The 19,156-nt window shown below is 43.1% G+C and overlaps 1 protein-coding gene across 1 annotated transcript in view; it reads left to right on the forward strand.

The window, feature by feature from the left end:
* Window positions 1–11,517, forward strand: part of ttc7a (tetratricopeptide repeat domain 7A) — a gene marked incomplete at both ends in the record, with an annotated part of 51,117 nt that extends 39,600 nt beyond the window's left edge. The window contains one exon of the mRNA XM_080036535.1: window positions 11,299–11,517. Coding sequence (XP_079892661.1) covers window positions 11,299–11,517 — 219 coding nt within the window. The remainder of the gene's footprint in view (window positions 1–11,298) is intronic.
* Between the last annotated feature and the right edge of the window lie 7,639 nt (window positions 11,518–19,156).

Below are 19,156 nucleotides of genomic sequence, written 5' to 3' on the forward strand. Positions count from 1 at the left end.
CACACACACACACACACACTCGGGAATTAAGTCTGATGGGTGACGGACGGAACTTGAGTGCACTTTTAAAGCCTGTGCACATGGTTAACCTGGTATATATACACAACCATACTGCGTGTAGTCGTAAGTGTTGACCCATTCTGAGAAGACAACGTGTCAGCAGATGACATTTGTGCTTTTGTTGTTGAATTCAACAAATGTAACGAGGCTACGGGTATGTTCACTGCTAATATTAGCCTGCTGCCTGTCTGTAGCAATGGCAGCTCATAATCAGGGCTCTTTAAGAACTGAAAAAAACCCTTATTTATTTTAATTATATTTTTTTTTTCAAAAGGCTTATGGTATGTTAATATACTCACCTGTGTATAATGTAATACGCAAAGTCCTTTTCTGATAAGATATAGAACTGTAAGATGAAAAATAATTATCAAAAAAAAAAGATTAGGCTAGCTTGTGGTCAGCAGCTAATATGAACTGGGAGTAGCAATGGCAACTGCTCTTCATCATTATGCCTTTTATTCCCTTGTGCAGTGCTGTTCTGTGTTGGTGTGTCCTCATTATCGCATTAGGCTTCAGTCCTATTATGGGATGCATTCTTTCTTTAGTTGTGGGCAAACTTCAAATTTTAGAAAAAAAACAGAAGTAAACAAACTTTGGTCGTCCTGAACCAACAAATGACAAATACTGCTCAAAGATTCGTCTTCTCGCTCTCCTGATCACTCCCCCACACTTTTTTCATCCGAGCAGATCCTCTCTCTCTCTCTCTCTCTGCTGCGCTATAAAGATCCTCTCTCGCCCACTTCCACCCACTCCCTCTCTCAGTCTCTCTCCCAGTCTGTCTTTCATGTGATCCACTGGATTAACCATAGCCAGAGCTCCGACCCTTGAACTGTCTCTGTTGTCATGGGGAAGGGACCGGAGAGGGATATCCTTCAAATCCAAGGATCACCCCGCCCAGCACGCGCTCACACCCACACACACACACGCACGTACGCACGCACACACACACACATGCACACAAATACAAGCGCGCACACACACACACGCTTTTGACTGAAGCTCTGGCCACCTTATTACCACATAAGGCTAATGCTTTTGCTCCTACTGTGCACTTTAGTGTTGGTGTGTGTGTGTGTGTGTGTGTTCTTGTACTACCATGTTTTTGTGAACCAATTTGAGTGAAGACATTTGTGGAAATTGAGGACATTTTGGCCGGTTCTCACTTCGGGATAGGCCTTTAGAGGTCTGTTTTAGGTTTTAAGGTTCAGGTATAAATTAGGTTTAGGTAAGGGTTAGTGTAAGGGTTGGGGTTAGTCAATTAGTTTTGATAGTTAGGGTTAGGGTATGGGTTTGGGAATGCATTACGTCAAATAATGTCCTCACAAGTATGGCTGTACAAACGTGTGTGTGTGTGTGTGTGTGTGTGTGTGTGTGTGTGTGTGTGTGTGTGTGTGTGTGTGTGTGTGTGTGTGTGTGTGTGTGTGTGTGCGTGTGCCATACAAACGTGTTTACGTGTGTGTGGTGCAGTGCAGTCCCATTGGGGTAGACAGAGGTACGCGTCTCTTCCATATTTGGCCTGTGGGAGAACCAATCCCAGGGGGTGAAAAGTTGAATGGGAGCCAGCTGGCAGGGTCCTATACTCTGGGTCTCTTACAGGGCAGATGTGTTCTCAGTCTCAAAGTGTGAGCGTGTGTGCGCATGTGCATGTGTTTTTGCCTTTTTGCATGGATTTGCCGCACATAGGGACTATTTTTTCAATGCTTTGAGTAGACACTAAAATATGCATTTGGATTAAGACACATGTTGTCATAGAGACTTATAGGCCCATAAAAAAAACGCTGCCATATGGAAGACTTAATGTTGTGGATTATATATTAGACATGCTAATGGAGCTGTGAGATAAATAGGTGCATCTGTACACAATGATGGAGGCTAAATGGGACACTGTGTGGGACATTTTACTTGGAGCGCTGCCCATATATTCTGGATTGCATCAGCCTGTTAGAATACAGTTTACAGTTGCCGCTACTCTGTGGCTCTGGCTTCCTGCATTTATTTTTATACTGAATCTGCCGTGGACACTTAGCGTGCCGGTGGCCCATTTATTCTGCTCTGCCTTAAGGGGAATTCTGATGATATTCTTGGAAGATATCTTTACACTTGAGTTATTATTCTGCAAAAGTACATACTGTACTTTTCCTGAATGTCGCTAAGATCTTTTTTTATTAGGGCAACAGATACAAGGAGATGTTCTGCTGCCTTGGCTTTGCAATGAAATTCTTGGGATTTTTCTTTGAGGACTATTATTTATGGACACAGCATCTGTTGTGTCGTCAATGTGAAACCTGTAGAGTTTAAGAATAATAGACATTTCATTCAAATTATTATTTGAGTATTTTTCATTTGTTGCACAGATTACAGTGAAGATAGAGACAGGAGATACATGGAGAGAGCAGGAGCCTAGCCTACTGCAACCCTGAGTCCTGAACATGTCGACGTCTACTATGCTACTGTTCATTTTTAACCCGAGAACACAATTTCTAGTCAAAAAGAATAGTCAAGGGAATAATGCTAATTAGCTTTCTAGCTGAGAGTTGGATTAAAATATTATCACTTTGGGGCACTGGTCTTGTAGTGGTTAGAGCGCCCCCCCCCCCCCCCCCCCCCCCCCCATGAGGCTCAGTCCTCTTTGCAGCAGACTCGGTTTCGAATCCAACCCGTGGTGAAAACTAGAAGCATGGGAGAACAGCTTAGCTCTCTCATACACAAACAGAAAGTAAAAAAGGACAATATGTGTTACTCTGAACAATCAGTTAGCTTTTGACGTGTAAGTAAGGTGTATTTTTAAACTTTGAAGAGGACCAGATTAGCTGCTTTCCCCTGTTTCCAGTCTGTATGCTAAGCTAAGATCATCACCTGGTGGCTATATGGGCCATGGCATTATTACTGTGGGCCTTTTTGAAAAACAAATTTCATGTATATTGTAAAGCATTTCTGACATTAAATCTATAAGAGCAGAACACTGCACCAGCTTGACGACAGCATAGCACAGCTTCACCCATGCCATCCAGAGTGGAGGGAAGTCGTAATTCTCTCCACAGAAGATGGGCAGGAGAGGGAAATGTGAGTCAGGGAAACCAATAAATGAAAGCCATAAGGAAGCACTGTGGTCCCTAATAACTGACCTTATTCAACACTGTGTGTGTGTGTGTGTGTGTGTGTGTGTGTGTGTGTGTGTGTGTGTGTGCGTGTGTGCGTGTGTGTGTGTGTGTGTGCGTGTGTGTGTGTGTGATAGAGAGGGAGAAAAGCAGTGATCTGACAGTGACTCACAGCTTTGGTCAGCTGCTGGTTTAAGAGTATTTTTGGATGGATGAGGGTGTGGTAGTGAGGGAAACCAGTATAGAACTATGGTACGCTGTGTGTGTGTGTGTGTGTGTGTGTGTGTGTGTGTGTGTGTGTGTGTGTGTGTGTGTGTGTGTGTGTGTGTGTGTGTGTGTGTGTGTGTGTGTTTCTCCCAGTTCAATGTCATGGTCATCACATTCCTCAGGCTAAGTCTAGGCATGCATTTTGTTGATCCATCATAGTATTAGCAATTTCCACTTTAACACATTTGTCAATCTGTGCTGCTCACCTCATTATGCTAAGTGTTTGCTTTATGTGTGTGTGTGTGTGTGTGTGTGTGTGTGTGTGTGTGTGTGTGTGTGTGTGTGTGTGTGTGTGTGTGTGTGTGTGTGTGTGTGTGTGTGTGTGTGTGTGTGTGTGTGTGTGTGTGTGTGTGTGTGTGTGTGTGTGTGCTTTCTCATGGGTAGCTGATACTGAAACACGGCCCAGCCTTGCTTACGGCAATGGAATGAAATGAATCTGACCCACTCCCAGCATCCACCACATCAAATCCCTCCTGTTATGTGTTTGAGCCTTCTCTGAGTCACACACACACACACACACACACACACGCACACACACACACACACACGTTTGCACACTTTGCTTTTTCCTCCTCTCCGACAGAAGCATATTCATACACTGCTTCACATATTGCATGCATACTCCCAAGGACGAGGACTTGTGCTCATTGAATTAATCGCGTTCCAATTATCAAATGCCCCCCATCTCTCTCTCTCTCTCTCTCTCTCTCCCTCCCTCACTCTCTCACACACTCGTTCTTTCTGACTCTCTCCTCCCTGGGTGGATGGGGGTGGTTGTCAGCTGATTAGATAATGCAAATACCTTATTTATAACACTTTGCACGTTCTCGCCGCTTTATGGGATTGCCTAGCAACCAGGGAAATATATTCTATTGAGTAAGACCTCTGATAACCAATGAGAAAGAGAGAGAGAGATGGAGTGTGTGTGAGAGAGAGAGAGAGAGAGAGAGAGAGGAAGGGAGGGGGGCAAACAGAGAGCGGTTTGGGAGTTGGCTGGTTTCTCCGTTGCTACTGTATGTATGGCTCATCTGGGCTATCTTATTTTTTCCTATTTCTTCGACACCTCTCCCTTTTTTCTCTCTCCATCCCCCTCTCTCTATCTAGTCATAGCTCCCAGTTTAGCTCTTTCTCACTCACTCGCTCACACTCCCTTCCTTCCTTCCTTGATTCCGTCCTTCTATTTCCTTTACTCTGTGCCTCCTACATCACTCCATTTCTCTCATTTCCCCCCTACCTTCCTGTTGCTGTCTTCCCATATGAGTGTGTACATCAGTCAATCAATCAATATCAATTATGTAAAGATGGTGTCAGCAATTTGGGAGTACGCTTTCTGTCAAAATCACTTTTGTCAAAATGAGTGAATATCTCCTTACTATCCGTACTGTGCTCACTGGAAATAAATATGGTGTTAATACACAGCCTAGGATCTGTGAACTGGTATTTAAGGGTATGAAAACAAAGGGGCAACATAGCCATTTTTAGACCTTAGTGGATTTGTTTTAACGCACACACAATACAGACAGGTAGCAAAATGTGAAGAGATATTCACTGATTTTGACAAAAAAAAAGTGATTTTGACAGCAAGCATTCTCCAGAATCACTAACTCCACCTTTAACCAGGTATAAAAGACAAATTGAGATTACAATCTATTTTCCAAGAGTGACCTGGCCAAGGAAGCAGCGCTATGATAATAATAATAATAATAATAATATAATATAGTTATGTATGTAGCACTGTTAAAAATAATGGTTTACAAAGTGCTATATAGATAGTGCTATATAGATAATAATAATAATAATAATAATAATAATAATAATAATAATAATAATAATAATAATAATAATAATAATAATAATAATAATAATAATAATAATAATAATAATAATAATAATAATAATAATAATAATAATAATAATAATAGATAAGCAAAACCAACACATTCCATCCTCAAATACCACATTCAGCATCCAATTCAAATACAATACAAGATCAGGGACAAGCATAGGGAAGTTAAAAATGAGGACAGTTAAAAGTAAAAAAATAAAATAAACTAGGACAGATAAAATGAATAAAAAAATAGACCTTTCCATGAAGCTATAGAGAAGATAGTTCTCTCCGTCAATGCAATTAGAATGATCTTCTCTGTCCTTTAAAAGCTGCTACAGTATAACATAGTAAATCAATGATGGGTCTCTCAATACTTTTTTACAGAAATCTGATTGAAGCTAAATGTTAATTGCTTTGAATTCCCCAGAGGTAATTGATCTCTGACAGCTTCAGGTCGTTGTGAGCATGGTTCCAGGCAGAAGGGGCAGCATATTTAAACACTTTTTGTTGTTGTTGTTGCCTTCTAGCCCTGGGCATGACATTCAGGTGCGTAGTATGGTGGAGGTGCTTAAAATGTAACGGTCAGCATTGTCAATATCGTATCATATAGTGTCTGGTTTTGGGAAAGTGTTTTCCACTTCTTAAATCTCAATATGAGCGGTCGGTGGGTCAGTCATGACTCAGTCAAACATCTTGCTAACCCAGAGGACTTCATTTGGAGGGTTTCTTTCTTCAAAGATACAATGAAAAACACAGACTTTGAATATTCCCTCTCATCAACACCGCTATAATGCAGAGTTGGAACAAACCAAAACAGAATATACATGAAAGCAACAGACCGATGGTTATTGTATCTGGTGCCGAACCAGCTGTTTCCCCTGTTTCCAGTTCTGTTGCTAAGCTAAGCTAATCGGCTGCTGGCTCATAGCCACTGTAAGGCAAACTGTATACCAAGTGGTAAATAAGTAAACATAGTTAAAGCCAATGTGACTGAGGTAAATACAGTATCCTTTGCTCTGCTCACCTCTCCCAGCCTGCTTAACCACTGATGGGATTAATGGGTCAAGAAAAGGTTCTCCTCCTGGTTCAATGGCGGGGCACTGGGATACACTGTCACACTTATATGTAAGTGTGTGTGTATGTGTGTAGTGGACGTAGGCCTACAGCAGACTTGGTATTACAAGTTGGATGACATGACTTTCCCCTCCTGGCTGTCATATTGCATTATTATGGACCTGAACACTTCACCATCCCTACACTTAAACCACAGAACAATTGCCTTAGCCTTAACTGTTTATGACTTCATAACTTTATTCTTATTTTCCGGTTGGTGTGGTCAGTCACAACTGGTCAGCTCTGTAGGCATGTAGCGTGGCTGACAACAGCAGATTGCAGGTCTAAATTTAGAGTCCAGCTGTCTCCACACTGCCTAGAAAGACGCTCATTTATTTTCTTTTGTGGTAATGGCATGTAAGTATGTATCTAACTTACCAGCAGTCTGATCCAAATCCAACCACACATTTGTTTAAAGACTGTACTGTAGCTTCCAGTCAGTTTGTTGCTTTGCACAATAGCTGGATTTGCATCCCGGTATTTCTATGCAAACTATGAGGGGGATGAAAAGTGTATATTGACGCTTGAGGCACTAAAAGTTTTTGGTAATAAAGAAGTTGTGCCAATAAATATTATTGCCACGAATAAGTCTCTGAGGTGGCTGCTTAGCTGTACTGTATAGTTGATACTCGTTGGAATATTGCAAAGTACCCTCTTTATACCTTTGCACGGAATGGAATATGAATAATACCAGCTGACACCAAAGGACTAAAACTCATTTAGCCAATGCTAATCAGTTCCATCATCAAATCAATGATGGAAATGAATTGGATGGAAATGGTGTGTTCTGTCTGCTGCTATTCCAGAGTTTTTTTTTCTCAGATTAAGCTTGAAAGACGGATGAAAAACTCCAATGCCCACTCACTCACTCACTCAGCTCGGTTCAGTTGAGCTTTTAGTGGCAAAACAACAACAACCAAAAAACCTGCGCTGCCAAGCTAGATGGGAACAGGCTGAGGTAAAACCGGGCACAGATGGCTGGACGTAATTAAAGCGAAAACCAATAGATACCAGTTTTATCAGTGCAATGCCAGGAACACTTGATAGCAACCTCTCTGTTTTGTTTCTGAGCACACATTTGTCCACTTGCTATTCGCCCACAGATATTTTGCTCCTTATTGTGTCCTCCATTTTTCTGTTGTAATGCAAATTAGAAAGGTTCTCATATATGTCCTGTTTATCCTTCTCTGAAATGTTTTGTCTCCAACTTAAAGCAGGAGTTCGCCATATAGACAATTATGCTTTCTTTGCAAGAATGGGATAAGCTGATCAAAGTTAAATTCCTGTCTAGGGGTTTAGGTATCTAGCTGAAATCGTGCCATAGCCTATAGCGTAGCATATAAAGAGTAAGTTGTTATAACCGACTAACTTGGCTGTCACTATTGGCCAATGCAGTGTGTGTGTGCTTTCCTGTCAGCCTGTCGTGTTGGGCCTTCTCCTGTGTTTATATCAGGGTACAGTATACACAGTAGTGTTTATTTGATTGAGCCACTGGCCCAGAAGGTTCAACTGCTCCATGGTTACCAGCATAACTGACGTGTGGCACAATTGGAAGGGTGTGTGTGAGTGTGTGCGTGCGTGTCTTTATAATATATACTTGTGTGATACGACCCACGCTCTAAGGACATTCCTTATTGTGTGGACATTTTGGAAGGGTGCGTGTGTGTGTGTTAGCCCAGCAGCCGACTGTGTTTATTGTAGAAACACTGGAACAATTTAACCCCCGCGAGTGTGAAGACAAGAGCACAGACACTAAGAAGCTAGATAGTGGCCAAACCATCGGCAAGGAATACATCACACATATCGAGCACATAAGCCTGTAACCCTCTTTGTACCTCCTGTGTTTTTCCCCGCACCCAACCGTTTCGATCTGCCTCTTGTTTTCCTCACAGCAGCAGTGAGAAAAAGGAGAATGTAGGATTGGAAAGAGAGTGTGTGTGTGTGTGTGTGTGTGTGTGTGTGTGTGTGTGTGTGTGTGTGTGTGTGTGTGTGTGTGTGTGTGTGTGTTTCTATTGAAAGTTGCATTAGAGCCCCTAGACAGAGATGTGAATTTCAGCCCAATTAATCTGGAGCTTGTGAGCAGAGACTGCATAACAAGGCTCGTCTGTCTGACCTCAGGCCAGCCCACTGTGTGTGTGTGTGTGTGTGTGTGTGTGTGTGTGTGTGTGTGTGTGTGTGTGTGTGTGTGTGTGTGTGTGTGTGTGTGTGTGTGTGTGTGTGTGTGTGTGTGTGTGTGTGTGTGTGTGTGTGTGTGTGTGTGTGTGTGTGTGTGTGTGTGTGTGTGTGTGTGTGTGTGGGTGATACTCCATGTAAGGGAGGGGATGCTATTGTGCAAGAGTGTTGTCACCTTTAGTGTGTCCGTGACACTCTAGCTTTTGTGAGTGTGTGTGTGTACGTGGTGGTGGGGGGGGGGGCAGATTTGACTCCATGCTGTTGGTCATTTGTGTGACGCCCTGTGCTGCTTGGCTCTCCAAACACGCGGCACCCCAACTGAGCTGCATGTCCAAAGAGAGAGAACACACACACACACACACACACACACACACACACACACACACACACACACACACACACACACACACACACACACAAAGGTTCTGCATGACCTTTAAACGTGGCTGCAACAGAAATCATCCCAAATGTCCTATTCTTTCTCACTTCTGTTTATTACACACATTGGCTTCAAAGCCAATGTGTGTATGAACTCAAACTGTACTTTCATACAGCATGAAACCAGCAAGTGTGGAGATTGCATGCAATACCCAGCACTCTTTCTGGCAGAGCCCTGGGCAGCACTCGCCCAGCACGCCACAGCGATGAAGACTTTGGAATAACATTTTCTCTGAAGGGTCATACGGGTGACTGTGAATGTTTTTGGGCAAGTTGACAAAAACACTGTGTAAAGTTATGAAAACCAACCACTTTTATATGATATTTAGTGGTTGGATGGATGGATGGATGGATAGATAGATAGATAGATAGATAGATAGATAGATAGATAGATAGATAGATAGATAGATAGATAGATAGATAGATAGATAGATAGATAGATAGATAGATAGATAGATAGATAGATAGATAGATAGATAGATAGATAGATAGATAGATGACCGTCCTTATAGTTAGCATTAGTAAATAATGTAAAATAAATTGATAATTACTCTTTTTTAGTAGCCTTACTAGAAGTGTAAATAATGACAATGATTTACTAAACCCAGTAAGTCTCTGTTACTTGGACATTTTGGTTGTGGGCTTGCGGTAGTCTGGTGGTAGTTATACAGGGTTAGAAATGCAACTCAAACTATTTTCAAAGTTGTCTGATTGAAGTGTTTTCCAGTTTCTTAGCCAGCTTGCTAACATTACCACCGGTGCGCTTTCATGTAGGAATGGCTTGGTTTGGTTCAAAGATGGACCGTGTGTGAACCCTGCTTTCATTTTAAGCGTGGGACTTCTAGAGAGCCACGTGTCACTATAGTTAATGTTAAGCTAGCTGTTCAGGTTCAGTAACACATCGCTGCCTGTCTAACCACAATGTCTGGTTTTTATATTTCTGCACCAGTTACATGACTTGACAGAGTGTGTGAAAGCTATTGAGTGTTAGACTGAGGGACGTAATGAATGCTTTTGACTGACTCTGTGATGTGTAGTAAGTAACTGATACATTTTTCAAGTAGCTGGCCCAACACTAGTGATGACACTCATGACAGTCGCGTAATTCTAATAAAATGAATGGGAAAATGTATGTCATTGTGCCTTGGGTTGTGTTTTAATAGAGATTGGGCTCTATGGGGTGTGAGAGTATCATTCTCACCAAGTTAATTGCTGAGATCTGTGAAGGCGACAACTTTGCTAAAAATAAGTCCGACCGGGCGGCAAGTCTGTGCAGACAGATTGAAAAACAAGCCTCCAGGTTAGCAAAACGTTATTTGGAATAGAAAATGAAGGACACAGGGTTAACATTACAACCCAAACAGCAGGAAGCCACTTGTCTGTTTCAGGCGATACACAGTTTAGCAATATAAAGATTAAGGGTATGCTGTTGGAAAGCATAAGCAGTGATGTCAAGTGAATATTTCTTGTTTACAAATACTGTAAATGGTCCGTTTGACCGAAGCAGGTTCAACCCAGCATGATCTTCCATTGTTGTGTGTTGTTGTGTGCCCCACTCCTCCTTCAGCTGCTCCTAATCGCACGATTTGTGGATTTTTATCCCTTCACTTGTACAATCCTAGTCGAATTCGACTCTATAAACACTTGGTTGTGATTGCTGTTGTGTTATTCTTTTTTTTTCTCTCTCTCTTGTGCTAAACTAGTCCACAGGACAGCAGGCATTATAATCCAAGATTTGGATTTTTGTTTTGTAAAAAAAGCAAAAAAAAAAAGCCACCATCTGCTTACTTGATCTTAGCGTGCCATGGACAGTGTTTTAATGGTAGATATTTGAGATGAAAAAAAGATGGATGTTGATGTTGAGTCTGAATATCACCGTTCTGAATTGTGAAAACAAGAGCATGCCATAGTTCACCCTTTAGCGGCTGTAACTTACTTTAGAAATGGGGGGGTTCATTCAGTCTAAACACAACCATTTCGGTGGATTTCCTCCAAAAGCTAAAAACTAAAATCACATTTTGTTCCATTTAAACCTGTCTGTTTAATTACTTCTATTCCCAGAATAGCAATTCTCCAAGAACAAAAAAAAAATCATCTTAACTACCGTGTCAATTTGAGTAACTGCATGTTAGTTAGAGTTTTCAAAAGGGTCCCATATTTAGGGGATATCCCTCAGGCCTTGTTTAACTGAATGTTTGAGGAATACCAGATCTTCTTCATCACGTTTTTTTGACTGAAAATTGAACATGACTTGATCGGGCTAATTTTGACTCTTTTTTCCCCTTCTCACCCACCCATCCGTCCACCCATCTGTCCATCCAGGGCCGTCTGCTGGTGAGAACTGGGCGTGTGCACCTGGGGGAGAAGGTGCTGCGTGATGCGGTCCAGGTCCACAGCACCTCCCACGAGGCCTGGAGCGGTCTGGGGGAGGCCCTGCAGTCACGAGGCTCCAGCCAGGCTCCAGACTGCTTCTTCACCGCGCTGGAGCTGGAGGCCTCCTGCCCCATCCGGCCCTTCACCATCATCCCCAGAGAGCTGTGAGCCGCCTGGGGAGGACAGGGTGCATAAAGGAAAGCAGCGTGGATTTTTTTTTTTTTTTTTTACATTTTGCTGAATGGCCTCAAACACTGTGTCTGTCTAATGCATGAGGCTACAACCAGAAGACAATTAGCTTCATAATAACTATTTTAAGAAATGGGCTTGTACCCAAAACAACAACTTGCTGTCAGAGGTATGGCTAGCTGTTTTGCCCCCTTGCCAGTCTTTGTGCTAAGCTAGCTTCATATTTAACAAACAGCCATGGTTTGTAAAAGTGGTTCCACATCTTCTCAGCAAGAAAGTGAGTAGGTGTTATCCTCAAAATTCAAAGTATTTTCAATACCAAAGCACATACTATACAGTATATGATCGTTCCTAGAGTACATTATCAAATGAAACATTGCAGAAAAGCACATTGTGTTCTTCTTGATGATTGATATTTTCATGAAAACAGTGACACTTCAATTCTGTTTGTGCAGAGGATGTGACAAAGGGATTTAGAGAAACATTTTATAATGTAAGTAGGCTACTGAAACAATGTACTTCTCCTATGGAGCTATTAAGTAAGAAAGTAATAGCCCTTAAAAGTGATGAGTACTATGTGCAATAATCCTAATCATTGGGGGTTACTTTAATGGTTGAGATGTGCTGGCTGCATCTTGAGATAGAATGTCTGTTTTTGTGATATATGTTGAAATACAGATATACAGTACATAGATTGTGTGTTGGCTGTCAGTCAGAACAGCAGCTGCACCTCATCTTCATTTGAGACTTTGATGTATTTTTGATGACCATGTTGATTGACGCAGCTTTTATGTGAACGAACAGAAACACAACCCCCATCCCCCACCGTTTCATCTTCAAATAAGAGCCTGTACATTTTCTAGCAGGGGCGTGCACATATCCCTCAATATGACGTTAATATGTGCATGCATGTGTGTGCAGTTCCCCTTAATATTATGTATCTTAACGCATGTGTGTGTGTGTGTGTGTGTGTGTGTGTGTGTGTGTGTGTGTGTGTGTGTGTGTGTCTATGCAGTGTGTCTTTACATTGTGTATCTCCATCCATGTGTGTTTGTTTTAAACCATCCCTCTGGGGTGTCCCCAGTCTCCGTGCTGTTTGTTCTGTTTGTAACGGTACAGTAGGCTACTCATCCACTCATAATGTGCGTGTTTTTGTTGTTTTCTTTTTTTTGACTCATCTGTTCTCAATGTCCTCCATTATAAACAACAACGGCTTTAAAACAAAATCACTGCTGGATGCCACGTCTTCACCTGCCTTGTCACTTGTGACTAATGGACATCACTTCCGAGTGCCTAACCACATTAATGTGAGCAGTGGGACTGCATGGGCTGCCAGCTTATGTAATACTGCCAGCACAGTTTTCTGCCTCCTAACTCCCTCCTCCTCCTCCTCCTCCTCCTCCTCTCTCTCTCTCCATCTTTCTCTCTCTCTCTCTCTCTCTCTCTCTCTCTCTCTCTCTCTCTCCCGGCTTGCCTGATGTGATGTGATCTGGCTTGGTTGCCTAGCAGCCATCCCCATGTTTGAGTAACTGGGGAAGCAGAAAGATATCTGGTCTGCTGAGCAACACACACACACGCACACACACACACACACACACACACACACCGAGAGGCAGATAATGCTCCCATTGTGTGGTTTTACAGGCTTGCCAGTGTCAGTTTGATGTCAGCTGTTACCATGTGAGGTATGAGCCTGCTATAATCAATGTCTCAGGCCGGTGTAAATTGATTAGTGTTATGGGAAGAGTCTCTGCCTTTGCTCTCAGCAAAACCCAGCATTACTTAACCCTCCCTGCAGGGCTACAAGCACTAACCCCTGCCTTCTCTCTCTTTATTTTTCGACTCCACATTCGCCCACGTTCTCATTGCTCCCGGCATGAAAATCCCTCTTTCTGTCAATACTTCGATTTTTTCTTTTTCACACAGTTATCGATAACTGTCGCTTCTTTTCTGCCATCCGAAAAAAAAATCTATTTTTACTTTTTCCCCCACATCGCATGCCGGCTCTCCCTTGTTCCACCCTCTCCTCATTAGCACCATGTGTGACACCTACACAGGGGCTTCGGGAGATGAATGGTCTAATCCCTGTGGGTACGGAGTGAAATATTACATGTTGCTTCACACACACACAAACACACACACACACACACACACATACACACTGGCAATGAGAGGCCCATGAACATATTGTGCGGTTATAGTACACATGCTCAAATACATGCTCTCTCACACACACACACACACACACGCGCCGTGGTCAGGACTGCTCTTGTAAAAGGAGACAGATTAATGGAGAGAGCGGCCTGCTGCAAAGCCTTTCAGAATGACAACAGACAGATGAGGGTCTATTCACTGGGCTGACACTCAAACGGACACATATACAGTACATACACTTAAGATCAATGACCAGATTAAAAAGAAGGACTTATTGTTTGGTGCAGTGCGAGCACCCAGGCATGTCTCTCTGGTTACACTCTCACTTCCGCACCTGGGCATCACAAGGCTGTCTGTGTGGCTGATATGAGGGGTAGGGTGGTGGGGAGTATCAAATGTGCACTTATACTTTCCATTAATGGTTGCCTCAGATACACACAAACAACATCCATACAATACAAAGCATCATGAACTAAGCAGCACGCCATTATGGATCGATGAGTGGTCAATAACAATAATAGAACTGACAATCAAAAGTGTTGGCTACTGTAAGTATTGTGTGTGTGTGTGTGTGTGTGTGTGTGTGTGTGTGTGTGTGTGTGTTTGTGTGTGTGTGTGTGTGTGTGTGTGTGTGTGTGTGTGTGTGTGTGTGTGTGGGCCTGGTATTCAGGTCACTATGGCGTGCGCGAGTGCTTGTGTGTGTTGATGCCATACCACAGGGGCATACGGAGGCCAGGGGTTGGGTTGTTGCCGGTGCAGGGCGCCAAGAAGGAAACCATAAACCATCATTGTGATGTCCAAACAAGGCCGGGGAGTCATGGACGGGCGAGGGGTGTGTTGGAGGATCAGATGTGGTTCCGTAATCTCATTTATAAATAAATTGAGCGGTACAGTAGACGTATATACAGAGTTCATTCCCGAGGGGCAAATGTGTTCCAGCCAGAGTTCAATGCGCATGTTGACAAAAGAATGCATTGAAAAGGAAATCGCCCAGAGCCAAGGGATGAATACAGTATGTGCTCGGAAACACTTTGGCAAACAAGCATGTCCTGTATTTAAAGCATTATATTCAGACGTGATTTGAGCACCCTTCCAAGGATTTCGCAGTCGAGGGAAAATATGCGTTTTGCAGTCATTTCAAAAGACTTACTTCATAGCTGTGGTTAATAGCTGATGTTTATGGCTAAGGCAATTATTTTGCATAGAGGCAATCCTCTCATTTACGCTAAATATGAATCTACATCCAGCAGCCAGTTAGCTTAGCTTAGCTTGTGGGGTTATTTGCCGGACTACCTCTAAGCTAACAGTCTTTTGGCTCTAGCGTGTTAACAGATATATCACGAGTGGTATTAATCTCATTAAAAAGGTCAAATATTTGCCTAATTTTCAGGTTCCAAATAATAATTTTAGTTTCTACTAGAAACAGTTCAGACTGTATAAAAAAAAGTCTTACAGTGCCATTGCTGAATCACCTATTTTCAGCCTCTGTCAGAAACGCTCAATTTCAGAGTCTCTTTATCCCCCGCCTTCCAAAACGCCCAGTCTGCTCTGATTGGGTATAACTGCCTTGAAAAACTGTTTGAAACTTACTGCCAGTTAGATTCAGGGGTATCTGGGGATGTGCTTATCACAGGAGGAGGTAGTGCTAAATTAGGTCCGTACTGACGGGGTGTGGCTTCTCCCTTTATGATGTCATAAGAGGAGGAAATCTGACTGGGGTTTCGAACACAGTTTCTCGGAAAGGTGGAGAAAAAGTGCATTATTCATATTAGGTGACCTTTAAGCCTCATCAAAAAAATCATAAAACTGCACTTCCCAAACTGTGAAACTAATCCATTAGAAAGTTTATCCTACTGTATACAATTTCATACTGCTGTGAATATTATATCACAAGGGCAAAAAGATCAAACACACAATGTAGCCTATAGTCTTCTGCCAGAAGCAGCCCAGATATCCCTGCTTAATGAAGTGTTGAATTATTCTCACATTGTTGTCTCGCCAGAATCAGCCTCATTTTTGGACACGCTGCGATGCTCTTTCTTATGAGGTTGACATTGTGGGAGCAGCGGGCCTAATGACTCTGCAGCACTTGGCCGGCGGCGCGCTCGTTTCCATCAATCACTCGGGCTCACCTGATGGCCCTCCGAGCGCTCTTGGTGCGCTTCCACACACATTGCCCACGGCGCCAGCACCATTACCCTCTTAAACAATGACCCCCCCCCCCCCCCCCCCACCTTGTCCGCTAACAGTCGGCCATTGCAGCGGATTAAACTTTAAAATGTCATTTAATAGAAGCGTGATGTTGCCCCAATGCGTCTGTCAGCAGCTGGAGGATTGTGGGTAAAAGGATACCTGCTCAGCCTCCCGGTGTGTCACACTGCACGCCAAATTCCTCTGCTGGCTAGTCATCACCCTTAGTGTCGGATGTGGTGATGAGAGTGAATGTGACCCGCACATAAAGGGGACACAAGGGTACAGCACTTGTGGACCGGCCGCCTCTTTGTTTGACCCTCTGACTGCTGGCTGAAGTCTCTCAAGGTTCTTGTTGTACAGGCTAAGGGAGAAAGGGAGACAGAACCGGTTCTTTGACAATGGGAGGCCATTTTAGTTCAGCACAATGTCAATGAACAAGCAATGGCTTCTCTGTTTGAGGGTTTGTCTCGTTGGCGACATTTAGCTGGGACTCAGCCATGGGCGGACTGGCAGTTCTGGTAAATGCCAGAGGGGCCGCTGCAAGGCAGAAATGAAAGATAAAACAATAAACGTCTATTTCCAATGGGCTGGTCCACTTTAGTAGAGTGGGCTGGAGATTGCAACCAAACAGCAACCTAACAATCACAACCTAAAAACACCATTCGCAAGCTAGAATGTCCCTCCCCATGTGAAATGGCCTATCAGTACATGGGTTATGAACTGTGTATATATACATTCAAATTCAATATCGAGCCTACCTGATAGACAGGCAAAATTAGGGAAAACAGTAAAGAAAAGAAAAAGGTGTTGCCAAAAAAATGTAAAGATCGAGAGGTTAGTGCATTGAAATATGGAATGTTTTTGCGAGTGATAGCAGCAGTAGAGTATCTAATCTACCCATTTCTAGCAGCAGAAATCCAGCTACAATGTCTGCCACCGTGACCGACCCAGTGTGTGAGGAGGGCTCTTAACAGGACGGCTGAGAAAAGTGCACTGATGCCACTGTTGTGGTTCTGAAATTGGGCCAGTCAAGGACCAACATGCCTGGGACAAATATTTTTCCTAGTCCGCCCTTGGACTCAGCTCAACTAATAATGGCATTTGTCCAACACCAGTTTTTTTAGATTATGGATGTGTTTGTGCAGCCTCACATTCTTCATGAATTCCAGCGGCCTGCCTCCGTCATGGTTCTGGTGCGTGGTCACATTTTCTCAGCATGCTGCCCCTGGGGTTAGCCCTTAATTTGACGTCCTTGACTGGGGCCCAGCTGCACCGCTGAGTTAGCCCGGTCACCTCCTGTCCAAAGCTGCCAAAAGCACAGATTTACTCCGGGCCCCACTGATACGCTACGCTGCTTCCTGGGTTGTTGACCGGATCTCATTAAGCCCTTCTCTGAGGAGTGAAGTCGATGTTTGGGCTGGCAGTGTGACCAGTCCTGACACCAGATGTTCTGGTGACCTTTAAACTGTATTATTCCAATCTTATATCTCACTTGAATCCCCCTCTCATCTCTTGACAAGGAAACATTACTACAGATGTAAAAGATAATGTGTAATGTGTGTTGTGTAAGCTTTGTGGATACCGCCCCGAACATTTTCTCTGGAGACTGTTAAAGCCTCCGGAAACCAGGTCTGACATGATGTTTTCAAAGTTGGGTGTCTTAATAAGCTTTTACAAAAATCCGATTGAAAATAAATGTTCATCAATATTATAAGACTTCGTTAAAAAAAACTGCTTTTTTACTGTCTGTGTGGGCGTGGGCATATCAAACGGTCCCCATGGCAACATGATATATATATATAGAACGTTCTGGCAGAGAACTGCCGTGATTGGTTCAAAATGACTTAGCCTATTGCGTAATAAGAACCAGAGCATAGTCCTCCTCATCTAAACGTACTGTTGATGCTTACTATCATGCAACTAACTCCCCAAATTACATTAAATAATGTCGTGGATTTGGGTTTACAGTTCCACTCTCATCCTCAGTGCAGGTTATGATTATCTAAGTTTAAACACTGGTGGGGAAAAAATATATTTTTTTTTTATCTTGGATCCGGTAAAACCTTTAGGAAACGAGTGTGCATATGTTTGAGGGGTTTGCTCATCAGTTTGCACATGCACGTTAAAGAAAAGCAAATAATCCCAATTGTGTGCATGCACATTCATTGCATCGTGAGGCTACGTGCGTATTGGTGTATCGTAGGGGGTTGGGCTTGATTGACAGTGAAAGATGGGGTGTGTGGCCGTGCCTGTGGTCCAGGCCGGCTGTGGGAGCTGCAGGGTGTTAAGTCGTCAGTATGAGGCGTATGTCAGAGATCAGCGCTGGACTGTGGGGGATCACTGAGATGGGGAAGGGAGTGAGGGGGCTGGGGGGTTGAGAGAGACAGAGATTACTAGGGGCTTGGTGCCTTGACCACAGGCAGAATGGCTGCTCATCACACACACACACACACACACACACACGTACAAATCTCTCTCATTGCGTCTTCTTCCTCGTACGCATGCCCAGTCCTCCGGAGGCTGCATGCAAAGCCCTGCGTTAATAAGATTGTCTTTCCTCTCCGGGGTGGAAGTGTGCGCTCCTTTGTCTCCATAATCATGAGCCCGGCTCTTGAACCTTTTCAGGCCTTTAAGTGTTTGCAACTGAAAGAAAACAGAGTGGTGGGGGGGTAGGGGGTTTAAATCGCCAAGCAGATGTGCCAGGATATCTTTTTTTTCCTGATGGCTGTCACATACAGAAAAACGTCATATACTTGATATGAATATGTTAAAACAATATTTAAAAAGACAATCCAATGCCTCATTATGTAGCCTACAGCAGTTCAGAATCCCATCCACCAAAGGTGGTTTCTCTCAGTGTCCAGACAGGTTGATCAATGTGTGTAGTCAGTTGGAAAAGATCAAATGTTTTCTGAAGGTTAAACCAGCATCTAAACCCAATGTTTTGATTGGCAGGTTTTTTCATTGACATCGTTACAAACATGTATTGCTGCAGCAAAGCTGTAAAGACAACAGTGACATAATTCTACATAATAAGGTTAATATACAAACAAACAAGAATGTTAGCAAACGGTGGCCTATTTAAGCATCACGCAGATGGAACAACATACTGTATAATTAATTTGGAATAGTTATGTTTCTGGTCACCTGAGACACATGCACTTCTTTTAGCTATTTTTTTTCGTCTTTTTGGACTCTGTAGCTGCTAAATGCTATGTTCAAAAGCTAGATTTATACTACTTCTGGGCCTCAAAGCAATGGCTGATGTGAG

This window comes from Ammodytes marinus (assembly GCF_949987685.1).
Source record: "Ammodytes marinus genome assembly, chromosome: 11".
In the NCBI taxonomy this organism is placed as follows: domain Eukaryota; kingdom Metazoa; phylum Chordata; class Actinopteri; order Uranoscopiformes; family Ammodytidae; genus Ammodytes; species Ammodytes marinus.